At 48.7% G+C, this 14,360-nt stretch overlaps 2 protein-coding genes across 4 annotated transcripts in view; both read right to left on the reverse strand.

The window, feature by feature from the left end:
• LOC105566452 (inositol-pentakisphosphate 2-kinase) overlaps positions 1–14,360 on the reverse strand; it is a 111,754-nt gene that overhangs the window by 39,303 nt on the left and 58,091 nt on the right. Inside the window, exon 1 of one of the 3 annotated variants that reach the window (XM_012020465.1) lies at positions 1,831–1,845. The exons of the other annotated variants lie outside the window; for them this stretch is intronic. The gene's annotated coding sequence lies outside the window, so the exon portion shown is untranslated. Of the gene's footprint in view, positions 1–1,830; positions 1,846–14,360 lie in introns of those variants that run through there. 3 annotated transcript variants of the gene reach the window in all.
• Positions 5,029–13,212, reverse strand: LOC105566451 (protein BTG2-like). Its single transcript, XM_012020463.1, has one exon. It carries the CDS (start codon positions 11,725–11,727, stop codon positions 11,146–11,148), a length of 582 nt encoding a protein of 193 aa, XP_011875853.1. The 5' UTR covers positions 11,728–13,212; the 3' UTR covers positions 5,029–11,145.

Below are 14,360 nucleotides of genomic sequence, written 5' to 3' on the forward strand. Positions count from 1 at the left end.
CGATAAAATTGTCGTGATTCCGTAGAGTGAATCTTTCTGAATAGAGTCTCGTTCATTTCGTCATCAACATCGCTACGAGAGACCGCTCGCTTATTCTCTCGCCTCTAATATAATTCATAAATCAAGATACGCAAATACTATCGACGTTTAAATCGCCTTTCGTAAATCATCGTACCTCATTTGAGACTATTGATACCGCGCCTTGATTCTAACCGGGGGACTATCGCAAATCACCCAACAATATTCCGATTGCGAGATGAATTACGACGCAAAGAACGGAGAATGTTAATCCGTGCGCGATGACGAGGCTCAGCGTAGATTATAACGCGATTACATTTTCGAAACGCAACAATTGACGGGCGATCGTCGTGTATTATCACGCACCTAGCCTTATCGGCCGCCTCGTTACGAGCGGCGAGGAGGTCTTTAATAACGACCTTAAACTGGAGCAAGCTAGAACTTATTACCGATAGCGGTGTTATTTTCCACTGGTTGGCTAGTAATAGAACGTATCTTGTACCGTTAGCCTAACCGTCACGACGATCGTGCGCGTTTAAAAGATAATTGTCTCCCGTCGCCGCCGAGCTACCTTAGGAGAGCCAGTAGCGCGTCGCGCACAGTGATAATCTCATTACAAGGCCGGTTATCTCATTATACGCGCTTCGTCATATGTCGAAGCTCAGGCGTTAGGTACGTTCGGCGCAAACGCATCCCGCGTACACGCTGAAGTTTAGCCGACGCTGCAGAATGTTTGTTCATTACAGCGTTACGCGTGCGAGTCATTACCGTTTACCCAACTGGGACGCAAATATCCCTTCCGAGCTCGTTACTATTGTTTCGGTACACGCGTCGTAAGGGAACGCGTTCCCTGGCCTGCTGCAATGCGGGCCTCCAACGGTCCCCTGTGCCCGGCGCGCAAAGTACGCGACACCTAGAGACCCTGTAATCAGAGACTGGCCATAAGAGTTCGTCATATTCTTGCGAGAGACCCTGTCGTCAATCGTAGAGACCCTGTAATCCGAGATTCTACGATCGTAGGAGAGCGAGACAGCGCCTACGTTTCCCTCCCACTCGCGGGAATTTGACGAACTCTTACGGCCAGTCTCTGATTACGGCGTCTCCGCGATTCTACGATCGTAGAAGAGTGGGATAGCCTATATGCTTCTCACCCGCTCGCGGGAATTTGACGAACTCTCGCGGCCAGTCTCTGATTACGGGGTCTCTGCGATTCTACGATCGTAGAAGAGTGGGACAGCCTATGTTTCTCACCCGCTCGCGGGAATTTGACGAGCTCTCACGGCCAGTCTCTGATTACAGGGTCTCTGGCGACACCTGGAACGGCCTGTATCGCGCGGCACCTTTTAATGGCACTTATGTGTACGACCCGGTATATATATCAGCGCGTCTCTATAGGTACGGCGGCGACGTTGCCAGAACCGAACCGTCTTATCCATTTTCGCGTAAGGTTAATGACCGCCGGGCTTGCGAAACTCCGTGCGGATCAACGGGAGAGGTTTGCACGCGCGTGCACACGTCGGCCGCGCACACTGACGAGACGCGAGATGCATGCAGCGTAATTGGAAACGCCGCGTTTAATGTCCGCGGGCGGACCGAACTTCCCGGGCACTATAAAGCCGCCGGTGTTCCCTGGGCCGATTAACCCCGTAAGTACGGTCGCGGGGTAATTAAAACTTCCCAATTTCGCCCCGCTTTGCTGCTTTGCGGAAAAGAGCGTAAGCTGCAAAGAGGAACTTGCTATTTTCTTTAAACGATCTCGCCGTTATAGGCGCGGTGTGGCGAGAGAAAAGGGTAAATAAATTATATACGTACGCGTAAAGGAACCCGTGGGATCCTCCCGCGCACACTTCAACGGGAGATTGTTGGTCCAGCCCGATGAACAATCCCGAAGAGATTCGTCTGGAGTGGAGCTGAAACACGTCGGACTCGCCAATTTGCCGAGCGGCGTTTCCCGGCAAGTCGCGCAAGAACGTTGCAGTTGCGAGCGGAGTGCACTTCAACGTGGGACAATGCGCCGCGTCCCGGGGTAGAAGGATATGCAGCGAGGCAAGAGAAAAAAGCGGCGGCGGCGGCGACGGTGGAAGGTGGAAGAGGCTCGCCGTTGTTCGGTGATAAGAGGCGGAGCGTGTGATTGAGCGAGCACGAGAGAAAGGAGGGACGGGAATCAGGGAAAGGGAGAGGTGGACGGAATGACAAGAAAGGAGAACCCTGTTCCCTTCGCCGCGGCAATCGATAAGCGCAATTAAGACGCGCCTTTGAAATAAACGAAACAGCGAGAACGAGAGTCTCCGCTAATGACAGAGGGATGAGCGGGAAGGAAGACTTGCAAGGAGGAAAGTTTTGCACTTTTGGCCGCGGAGCATCGCTAGCTTCTTACGTTCACGCATCGTCCATTCTTCGTTCGCGACTCGCGGTCGCATTGGCGAGTCGAGTGGCTCTGATCGTGCACGAAATGGTGACAAACGTTAGGAAAATATGAAAGACAAAGCTTATTACATTTACACGGTCTATCGTGCGTACACCGGCACGTGTTCGATGATGTTCGCGAGTGATGAAAACCTGCGCGACACCGACTTCTTCCCTCAAACGCGCAGAGGATCGTTTATTGTCGCTCCAGCTCGGTCCAGCCGGTCGTGCAACCTCGATGGTCTCTCCGAGGCATTACGCAACATTGCCGAACGGCGTGCGGTTGGCAGGCAACAAAGTGTGATACGCAGCCTCGGTGAGAAACAAACTCGGCGAGGAGGTCGCGCGGAAGAGGCGGAGGATGCCCAGGGTGGTGGAGAGAGAAAGAGAGCAGGAGAGCGGGAGAGGCGAAGTCGAGGAGGAAGGGAACTTCGTGCTGAACAGAATCAGCAATTCTAACTTACAAGGGGACCACTAACCGACGAGCGGGCCAAGCGACGTCAAGAGGGCCGGGGCAACAACCGACGTTGACCTCCACGACAACCATCATCGGTGACTACGGTAGCGGCAGCAGCGACGGCGACGACGGTGACGGCGACGGCGACGGCGACAGCGACGACGACGACGACGACGACGGCGGCGGCGGCGGTTTCTTATTTCTTTCGGGTTCCCTCTTCCTCGAGAGCAACAATTTGCCGTTATTCGCACGCCTCGATTTCTTCGCCGTTTGAGACAGTCTCCTATTTATGTATTCCACATCGTGACGAGAAGCTAGAGACTTCGAGAAATTTAAAAAATGCCCGCTGAAGTTGTTGAACCAAGTCGCTCGAACATAGGGAAGCCAACTATGACGACGATGTAACGCGCGCCCTTTAGGCGGTCCATTAACCTTTTCCCATTCCGTGGAGTACGAGTATGCAGGAAGTTCGTGACGAGCATAGAACGGTAGCCTCAACAAGATCGGTGTTCAAATCGGAACAGCGAAATCATCAGTCGTTACGCTGTAACAGCTGATTCGCATCGGTGGCTGATAGTCGCGAGTAACTCGAGCGCACGCAGCAAGAAGAACCAGATTCTGCGATCTTAGCACCGATGTGGGCATCGCCTCGTTTCATTTCACCGGCTTGTACTTCATCCGTGGCCAGTGTTTTGCCGGACGCTCGTAACTTGAAAATACGCGGTCTATGAATCTCGCGTATCGAATTTACTCATCATCGCCCGACTCCCTCCGCTTCATAGCGTCGCAACGATATAGACTTCGATCCCTCTCCAGCCTTTTGCGTCATAGAATTTGAGATTCGATTAAGCCATCGGCGATTAACCGTCGAGAGTAACGCCAAATTATCTCTCGGTTAATTTTCATTTTTGTTAAACCTCTTATTGCGAAATGTGCACGATAAATGTTCGCTTATTGTTAGTACGCTCATCGCAATACGTCAGCTCAGTAATTAAACATTCCACGAGAAAACTTGAAAGAACGTGAAAACAATGTCATAATCGGAGCAAGAAATTTGAAATAAACGCACGAGAAAGCGTGCAGAGAAAAGGCTTCTGTCCCCGCTTTTCCGCCCAGTTTTACATTCGTGATGAAGACGACAGATTCAAAATTGCACTATAATTGTTTTCTATAACTTCGACTGATCGAACGCTCACGTCTTTCCATTAACACAAATAATAAGAGATTTTTCAGGGAGAAATATTCGCGCGTCTCGCGGATTAAATAAAACCATAAATATATGCCGTTAATTTATCTCGTTAATTAATCGGCAATTAAATTAAGTCTCAGAGTTTGGTTTTGGTTTGTTTTGACCCATTTGATTTTTAACCGATTCTTACGTCGCAACTGTTTCTCCACTCGCTATGTAACAAATAATTTCACAAGAGTTCTTATTACTTGAGAGATTAATAGAAGGTTTAAGAACAGTATCTCTGTGATAAGAAACATTTCTGGCGTATGACGTGCAATTTTAATTCTACAAGTGTTCTCTGATATTATCTCAATCGAAACATTTCCAAGAACGGCTATATTAAGAATCTCACGAACGCGACTGAAAAGTAATCCTGGCGAGTCCTGTTCGCGTTCGCCGACACATAAAAAAATTAAGCTCTATTTATCGCTCTGCAAGTGTTCGCGATAGCGCGACATATGTAAATGGACTCGCTTCGTCGAAATTGTCGATAAATCATCGATATTTAACCTCGCATCCAGCAAGTAAACAATTTCACTCGCGAAATCGTCGTTTTTGCAAAATTTATTTGACAAACATCAGATACGACACGTGCTAATGTCTTAAATAATTCCAAGAATTTCGCAATTCTCGCTGGCAAGTGGCACTGCTTCATTATCAAATGTTTGATGAGCTTATTGCACGTCTGTCAATAATGCTGAATAAAATTTGGGAGACGGTAAAATTGATTTACTCGGAGTTGACCGGAGACCCGAAAACGTCGAATCTTATGTGATGTTTACGGTCAATTATGCTGATGGAAAAAATTCAAGGGCGTTCTTATATTTCTACCTTATACCGCAAACAGCACGAAACAGTACACGCTTGGTAAGGTGATCGGGGATAATAGACGGCGAAGATTGATGGACACATGTTCTTTTTTTTTATATTCATGAAATTTCATAAGCACGAGGCCTTTTGTTTTTATTATCTCTGTACAAAAACAGTCGAAAAAATTATAGATTTTCTTTGTTAAAGATTTAATTTTTTCTCTGGAGCTTCACGGCGTATGTACAAGCGGGAAATAATTAGCCAATATAATCATAAACCTAAAAACTAAATATAATTATACATTGATATAATAGATATAATAATTATAATTCATTATAATTAATAGTAAATCTACGAGTCTACAGATTCGAGTATGTGTGTAATGTATCGTGTCTCGAGTATTCGCGATTCGTGTATACGTATATGTTGGTGTGTATTTGTGTGTGTATATACTCATGGACATGCATGTAGACTTGTAAAGCGAATTTTATACAGAATTCATCGAGTTTGCGTCTCGCTCGCAGTCAACGCACAGAAACGAATGGATCTTTTTATTCGCGCTCTCCTCCTTCGTTCTTCTCCGAACGATGCACAAGGCTGGACAGGGTCGCCGAATTCGGATCTCGCGGGGCCACAGGTAGCTGTTATCTCACTCACTCCCTACGTTGCTAAACGAATACGCTAAACGAAACACACCACTACGAGTTCGCTAATCAGTATTCACATAAGTAAACTGTCATCACAATCGTGGGACCCGTGACCCATCTCGATCGAATTGAACACCCCTGCTAGCCCCTCACGCTCTCTCTCTCTCCCCCTCATTTTCTCTTTCATTCACTCGCTCGTTCGTTCACCCATCCATTCTTTCTCTACCTCTCTCTTCATATGTTTTTCCTCCCCTTTTCACTACCAGCCCCCGTTGTAATTTTACCGCACCAAGAATCTATCGGTTTCCTTTTATTCGCCCCTTCTTTCTCTTTCTCATTTCTAATGTCCGCATAAACAAAAAAATAACTCCTCTAAAGAAAGGGAAAGCACTCGACGAAGAGCCGGCCCTAGAGTTACGCTTCCTTTCGCGATTCAGGATTCTTTCTCACGCACAGCCAGGGAAGAAAAATTCAGAAAGTCGAAGTACAAAGGTCACTGATGCCAACGACGGTCAACGACGAGTTTTTGAGAAGCGTGACACTCGATACGTTTATTCTTCGAGACGGACTTTAAATTACCCAGAGATTATCAATCGTGATTCACTGCGATTTAATTCAGTAAATTAGATTCAAAGCGTAATTTTATAATAACAATGAAAAGATGCCAGTTTGACCAACGATAATCGGCTCAGATTTAACATTCTTTATTGTCTTCTTCTCTGTTGCATCGCTGGGCGCGAAATGACAAAGATTAAAAGGGAAAGCAGCTAATTGCGATTAGTGCCACGTGGCGTTAATGACACTCTAAACAGTTAGAGAAGCGATTCTTGTTCTCTTTATCGCGACGATAAAGGAGTTTTTAACGTGTGGTACGCCACGCTCCTTTCTCATTCGTTCGAGCACGTCGTCACATTGATATGACATCATTGCGATTTGAGTTATTATAATCTGAATTGCACGTTTCCTCGAACAAAGGCAAAACGATCGTAAAGTAAGTAAGATCTATTCATTATGTTTTTTTTTGTAAAACAAGTCAAAGAATTGCGAAATTGCCTGAAGAAATTTATTTTTAAGACAAATAATTTTATTGTAAACTTCTAATTCTAAGATTCCACTACCCTGGCTCCCTCGCTCCTTTATTTCAACCACAAACACACACACAGACACACTCTCATTCAGTCTGACCACACACGCTCTCTCTTTCATAAACTTTCTCCTCCCTTCCCTTGCGAACTCCCCTTACCCCCCTCTCTCGCGGGCCGAATCGTGTTTCTTTTTTTATGATTTATCTTGATTTTGTCTCGTTTTATTTAAAAAAATACTGAATTAGTAACCAAGCTAAAATCACAGACTTGCTGGTGATTTATCCCAGCGGATTTGTACAAATTCCTCCTGAAGGTCTCTCTTTTTCTCTCTCTTTTCTCTCTCTCTCTATATATATATATATGTATATATGTATATGTGTGTGTATACGTGTGTGTACGTGTTTAATTACAATTGATTCGCGAAGTAAATATGTATACGCTCGCATTTTTTCCTCTTCCGCCCCACTCCCTTTCTCTCTCTCTCCCTCTATCATTTCTCGCTCTAACATATCCTCTTATTCTCTCTCTCTCTCTCTCTCGCTCTCTGTTGCTCTCCCTTGGCATTCAATATTTATAGGTTTTTATACATGCTTGTGGGAACAAATGAATAATGTAGAAATATATAGGATAATTCTCGCAGACGAGCGCGCCCTTCTTGATCTTTACCGGTGGAAACCAAAAACAAAGGGAAAGGAACGTGTCTTGTCAGCCGTCAACAAGAAAATAATCATCGAAGGACGCAGCGGAGATCTCACCGCCCGGCTCTCACACTTTCTCTCCGACTTCATCCCGCACTACTTTCGACAGATTATATATTCGAGATCGCTGGTGTTCTACAGCCACTGATATGGACGATCGGAGCATGTGTTTCCCCAATATGTAAAAAGAACTGAAGGAAACGATAATATCTATTCCACTTTTTGTGCTCGCCGACACGTATCGCACAATCCCCCCCCTCCGTTCTGACGTCATGTATAGCGATTCGCAACAACGAAAGCCTTTTTCCGGATCGATCGCTTTATCGCGTTGGTGTTAATCAACACACGCAGCGTCGGCACGTACGTGTCGCGATGCGATTACTTCGATACATGACGTCAAAGCCGAAGAGGACCGACAGGTTTATTATGAGCGAGGTAAGGTTGATTTTGTCCTTCCGCCGTTCGCAAGCGCGCTCAGCAATTTTAAACGAGTCGCCTTAAGTCCCGACGCTTTAAACGAATTCGCACCGTTCGCTCTCGATGACAATGTGCTCGCGAGAATATGTGGATCCCTTCCGATGAAACGCTACTCAATTTCGATTCCGCGCGATTTCTACGGACGCACGAGAGGAGGACAAACCGCTCGGAACGCAAAGACGCGGGTCTGTTAACTCCGAAGGCGGCGACCCGATTAAAACGTACGAAGCGCGGATAAAATTCTTGCACGTGTATGTATAACACAGTATATGTACCATTTACATACCGGTATGTATAGTAAGCGCACACGCCGCTCGCGTTTAGGTCGTTATATACGGAAATTGCTTATATTGTCGCTCTATTCTTAGTATAATCACAGACATGGTTTCTATAATTGCTACGTACAACAGAGCCTTTTCTCGTTTCGACGCCGAACACGATAGTTTCTCACTTTCCCTCCTCCCCGTCCCTCTCTCAGCCGTTCGATCTTTCGTTCGTCATTCAAACGCCGTACACACAAACGCGCGCACACACACAACACACACACTCCTTTACTCTTGCACTCATAAACTCTCACCTCCATTCCCGCGTAACCGAAAAATAAAAAGAAAACTGAACAGAAACGTTCACGCGCAATGGAATATCGGGTTTGAATTTCGCGGGTGAAAAAAGCACCGATAAATAATTCCGTCAACCGCGCGAATATTGTTCACATTATCAACGCGAATCCGTACGGTTCGTCAAGTAACGGTAATCGAACAGATCTCGATGCCGCGAGGGCACGAAGCAGACGCGTGATTAATCGAGCGTGCTAGATTATTATTGCCGGAGCGGGACAGCGCCATACATGCACACGCATTCGATCATTCCCTCTCTCGCGCGGTCACTCCCGAAACATCGGCGGAGAAACACTCGCAATCGCGCATCGAGCGACTCACTATCCGAGACCGACTCTCCATAATAAAAACACGCCCGGGTGCCTTCCCGTGGATAAAATCACAGCAATTTTATACGTCCGTCGTGTTTTCTCCGCTTTCTTCCATCTCCCCCTCTCTCTCTCTCTCACGCGAAGGATATAATATACAATTCGTCGGTTATGTACACGCCCGGAGGCGACCTGGCTCCACCGATCTCCCTCCTTCGCCCCCGCGCATGTACACAATGCTCTACATACATAACGCTTTTATATATATTTATATATGCATATATATACACATACTATGTATATGTACAATATATATGTATGTATATACATTTACATATAACTCACGCGCTTTCGCGAAAAAATTTGTACGTGTGTGTGTCCAGAGGTGTTCCGTGTGTTGCGTATGCACATTCAAACTACCGAATTGTACTTGCGAATTGTACCGTCGAGAATCGTCATCGGGGTAGCGCAAAACGCCGAGGACTCGTCCTTACCGAGAGCCGTTCTCGAGGAGTAAAATTCGCAATTGCTCACATCGAATTTGGAGCCTTGTTATCGCGCCGCCGCTCTCGGCGGGAATCTGCCTACGCTCGATTCTCCCAGAATAATCGGAAGCGACGTGACGGCGCCGTCTGCGAATTCAACGTACTCTTATCGTTACAGATATTCGCGGGGAAACGAAGACCAAATTCGATGAATCGACGGCCGGCGATTTTGTCACCTCACGATAGCCGCGCGATCCACGGCGAAATCCATCGCTATCATTTGTGCAAAATTCGTCAGTGCGTGTCTTTAGTTTCGTGTGAATGTATTCATGGGGATCTTGTGTGTGTGTGTGTGTGTATGCGCGCGCGTGTGTGGCTCGGTGGTAATCTGCATTGACAGTGCGAGGTTCGAAAAAAATTGTCGACAATGAGAATGGGGGACGACCGACTTCTCGTCCCATTCCTTCGCGGGTTCTGAACTCGACGAACGTACAAACCGACGCGAAAACATGGAGAAATGGAAAGGTTTATATACATCGCGAGAATTGTTGGAATCTAATCGCACATGCCTTCCGGCGTGATCCACGCCTGCTTTCTCCTCGGCACCCCCGGGTGACTGGACGACCAGCGGGCTTGTATTAGATAGAATTTCGGAGAGATAAACAAACGGCGATCCGCTTCTCTCTGCGCGGTCCCGCGGTATTCGCTGGGCGATCGGTCCCGTTTCCTCGGCTGCGCGTAATCGTAAATATTCGTCGGTGTGTACGAACCTCAATTCAAGATCCGACGGTAACGGAAAGGTGCGTGGAAGAAAGACGCTGGTCATTCGAGAGGATGCGAGAGACAGAGAAATGGTGTGTTTTCGGGTATGTATTTCTCGTGTGTAAATGTACGAGCGGTTCCTTTACTCCCTCGAGGAAGGGCGCGATGAGGCTGGCTGGTCTTCGTTGTTCCTCCCTCGCGTGGCTGCTGTCGTCACGAGAGACACTCGGAGGTTTACGCGGGTGGAGGAGGTGTGCTGAGATCAATTAGTCGGCTGCTGAGAGAGAGCTCCGGGTTCGTTCCGCCGTTTCTCGCTGTGGCGCGGCCGCGAGATCCTTCTCCGGCGAAGGAGACCTTGCACGAGCGACTGTTAACGATGACAGTTGAGGAGAGAGAGAGAAGAGCGGCGTCGGATCAACGGGAGCCGACCGGTCTGCGCTTCGATCAGTTTTCCATCCCTCGTTTCGCTCTTCCGTCGCGACGGACAGCTGATTTTCCTCTTCGCCCCTCGTTCCGTTCTTGTTCTTCCTCGATCGGACGCGTTTAAATCACAGACTAGTCGCTCGGGGAACACGTTGCTCGTCACGCAGGTGCCGTTTCTTACGCACTCGCGGGATTCTTCTGTGCGCGAGAGGAGGCTCGGGAAGCGCGAGACTAGACTAGAGTCGAGTTCGAGTCGACCGACGCGCGCGTGGACGAGCTCGCGTCTCCCGAAGGATGGACTCTCCCCGTGTAGCAGGAACTCGCTCGGAGGGACGAGACGATCAACGGACGATTAATGGTGCTCCGTTTGTTTTTATTTTCGTTTTCCCGTAGAAGACAAGAGAGAGAGAGAGGGGGAAAGGAGGAAGAAGACGGCGATGGAGGAGGACCGACTCTTCGCTCGAGACTCTTGGTGTATCGACGAAGGGGAGGAAAAAACGGAGGGGGAGAGAGAGAGAGAGAGAGAGAGAGAAAAGGGCAAAATAATAGAAGATTAACGCAAGGAGAAGGACGCACGCACGTTCGGAGTCCACGAAAGGTTGAGCGCGCGGACCTGCTCGGTCCAACGCAACACACGGGATATCACATATCACGAGATGCACGTGCGCTTAGTAGATCATTTCGAGAGCGTGGACGTGAGCGCGGCGGCGAGTCCGGCGATTCAGCTGGAGACGTACGCGGCGATCTGCTCGCTGAATTGCGTGTGCTCCAGCAGGAGAGAGTCCTTGCAGCTCTCGAATTGCTGCTGTTGCTGCTGCTGCTGCAACGGCGGCGGCGGCGGCGGCGGCATAGTCGGCGCCTGCTGATGCTGCTGCGAGTGATGGTGCGGATGCTGATGCTGGTGCTGGTGCTGCTGCTGCGAGATCTCCTCCGCGCTCTCGGCCTCGGTGCGCTCGTACAGCACGCAGATGGAGCCGTTCTCGCCGATCCTGTACGACACCTCCGACGGGTCGATCCACATGGTGAGCTCGCTGGGGAACAGGCTGTGCAGCACCGTCGGCAGCAGGCCGACGTTCGCGCCGGCCTGCGCGATCACCGGGTCCATTTTGCCGTTGATGCGTATGCAACGGTAGCCGGACCCGCGATTCGGCCGGTCCGGGAACCAGTGGTCCCGGTAACGGTGGCGCAGCACCTCCGTAAGCGATGACTTGAACATCTCCAATTGCCGATCCGACAGCTGACCCGCCTGCAGGCGCAGCAGGTGCACCAAAAAATCCGCCGCCGACAGGATTTCTAATCTCATGGTCAGTAGTGATGGCGAAGATGGGTCAGACCCAGGGCGACGGTGTCGATGATGATGAAAAATCGAACAGAACGTCTCTCTCCCTCCCCCTCTCTCTCTCTCTCTCTCTACCGCGGTGGGTTTAACGGTGCGCAGATGGGAGTCACACCGATGACGCACTTTATTCTGCTCAGGTACACGAGCACTGTCTATCTCTCCGTCGCTGCCCTCGCGATCCAAGGCTCCGAAAGGCCGAAAGTGCTCCACGTCGTTTTGCACTTATTAACGAACGCGATCAGAAATACGCGCGTGTCACGGGTCACGGCGCGGCGATGAGTAGGCTCGACGGCGCTGATGCCGAAAGAAGCACACGGTACCAGTCACCACAAAATGGCGTCGTCGCCACGTCGCTGCGTAGCACTCTATAGCGCTCGTTGTACGTCGTCGACCCTCCAGCGCGATCAGCTAACCGCCGGAGCGTCCCACGGAAATCCTCGTCGATGAGGATGCAACCCGGCGCACAGTTACTGATGTACGCGGGGGATCGATCGATCTCTCGGGCGAGCGTCGCACGCACGTCGATTCTCAGTGCTCGCCTCGCTGCCTCCGAATTTGCGTCATCGACTCGTCCTCGCGACGAGTCCCTCTCGCCGTTCGCGGATGAGAGATGCACCACCGTCGCGCTTCGTTTCACCGGATCGATCACGGCGATTCGGCGGGGCCCGATTCGGGGTCTACGGGACGATCCGAGTTGCGGCCGGTCGAGTCGATCTCTCGAAAATCGATCGGGGGGTGCCTGTCCGAGCCTTTCCTCACTCTCCTCCCTCTTTGTGCATCGAGTCCCGGCGGAGCGGCCGAATAAACTTTCTCGCGTACGAACCGAACGGGCCAGCTCTCTTTGCCTCTCTCCCTCTCGCTCTCTCTATCCAATTCGCGGAGTTCCCGCGTTCATCGACTGCCGACGACTTTCTAATGGCAGCGCTCGCAGCCGTGGACGGGGTAGCCTCGTCTCTTTGTTCGCATGACGCCGGATGGGGGATCCGTATCGCGGCATCGGCCAACCGGACGCCGGCTGCGCCCACCCCGACCCACCGTCACGTGACCCTGCGCACCGATGGTTGCGCCCGACCCCAGTCGCGTCCCGAATACGTGGATCCCGTCTGCGCGGTGTCAGCGATTCTCAAATCGCGCCTCAGCACCGACGCGACGTCGGACGTATCGCCGCGCTGAATCGCGATCGCGAGCTCGCCCCGCTATGAGAACCGAACGTTAACCACTTACATTTATACATAATTCAATCGTATCGCGCGCATACAGAACAATCTGTATTGAACGCCACTTTGTTGTCTTTGCACGCGCAAATAAAGGCAAGCCCGGCGTTTCTGATTGTTCGACCCTATCATTTTTCTCTACCGCGGAACGCGCCGTACGATTGAAGCGGAGCTCTGCGCTACCTAAAGGCCGAATCAGACTAGCAATTGCAAACGCGGATTGGATTGGGATTGGCGATTGACGACTGTCCTCTAGCCAATGAGAGTCGATTAAATCGCTGGCTGCTTTGCTCTCATTGGCTAGAGGACAATCGTCAATCCCAATCCAATCCGCGTTTGCAATTGCTAGTCTGATTCGGCCTTAAAGGTGCGCGAGGTATCTCGGAAGTGTATCCTCCTAACGATCGCTCATACTTTGGAGCACTCCTCGGAGCAGCCGCGCTATAGATAGTTCAATGCTATATACTTATTCGAATCGAGATACTCGATGGAGCATTGTTTCGCCACCGATCGATATATTAACGTTATACCACGAGTTTGCGGATTCGTTCTGTCCCGCCCGATAAAAACGTACCTATTAATCATTCAAATTTACAACCGGAACCAACTCGAGGATCAGTGGCGCCGATATCAGTGACACCAAAGCGCTGTCACTTTGTCTGCTTCCACCGCGGAGTCAAAGCAAAGTTAATAATTAAATGGCAGCTTACAAGTAAACCTATACCCAAGTGGGGGACACACCGATTTTCATGAGCGTTGAATATGTTGCTTCTCAGCTACAAAATAAGGAACGCGCACTTTTACATGGTGAAATACCACTTTGAAGAAAATTTGATTTTCTCCCTCGGGACGAATATTGACGAGAGTGCAAGAGCTAGACAAGTTTTTTTAACGAAAGTTGAATGGTTTCAATAGTACTTTAAAACTATGAGCAAAAAATTTTTATTTTTACTTTTTCAAAATACCCCCACCACTCGAAATTTGTTTCAATTTTGAAAATTTTGTAGCACTAAACTATTTATCTCTTTTATAATTAAAATCAATTTATCGAAAACTAATACCGTGGTCAGGCCCTTTTTATTACTTGATTTCATCATACGAGCCATTATTATTTATTATATTATTATTTACGGTTGAATTCGTACTAAACTAAAACTTATTTTATTACGAATTCAACCGTAAATAATAATATAATAAATAATAATGGCTCGTATGATGAAATCAAGTAATAAAAAGGGCCTGAACACGGTATTAGTGTTCGATAAATTGATTTTAATTATAAAAGAGATAAATACGATTTAGTACATAGTCCGCGAGTTAAATATATAAATAAGACTTGGCAGTCATTAGTATAAAAATAGTCATCGCTTTTACCATATAAAT

This window comes from Vollenhovia emeryi, unplaced genomic scaffold, assembly GCF_000949405.1.
Source record: "Vollenhovia emeryi isolate VEMERY1.0 unplaced genomic scaffold, V.emery_V1.0 DF939144.1, whole genome shotgun sequence".
Taxonomy (NCBI): domain Eukaryota; kingdom Metazoa; phylum Arthropoda; class Insecta; order Hymenoptera; family Formicidae; genus Vollenhovia; species Vollenhovia emeryi.

Coding starts and splice junctions, on each gene's coding strand:
- LOC105566451 (XM_012020463.1), bottom strand. CDS start 11,727: ATGAGATTAGAAATCCTGTCGGCGGCGGATTTTTTGGTGCACCTGCTG.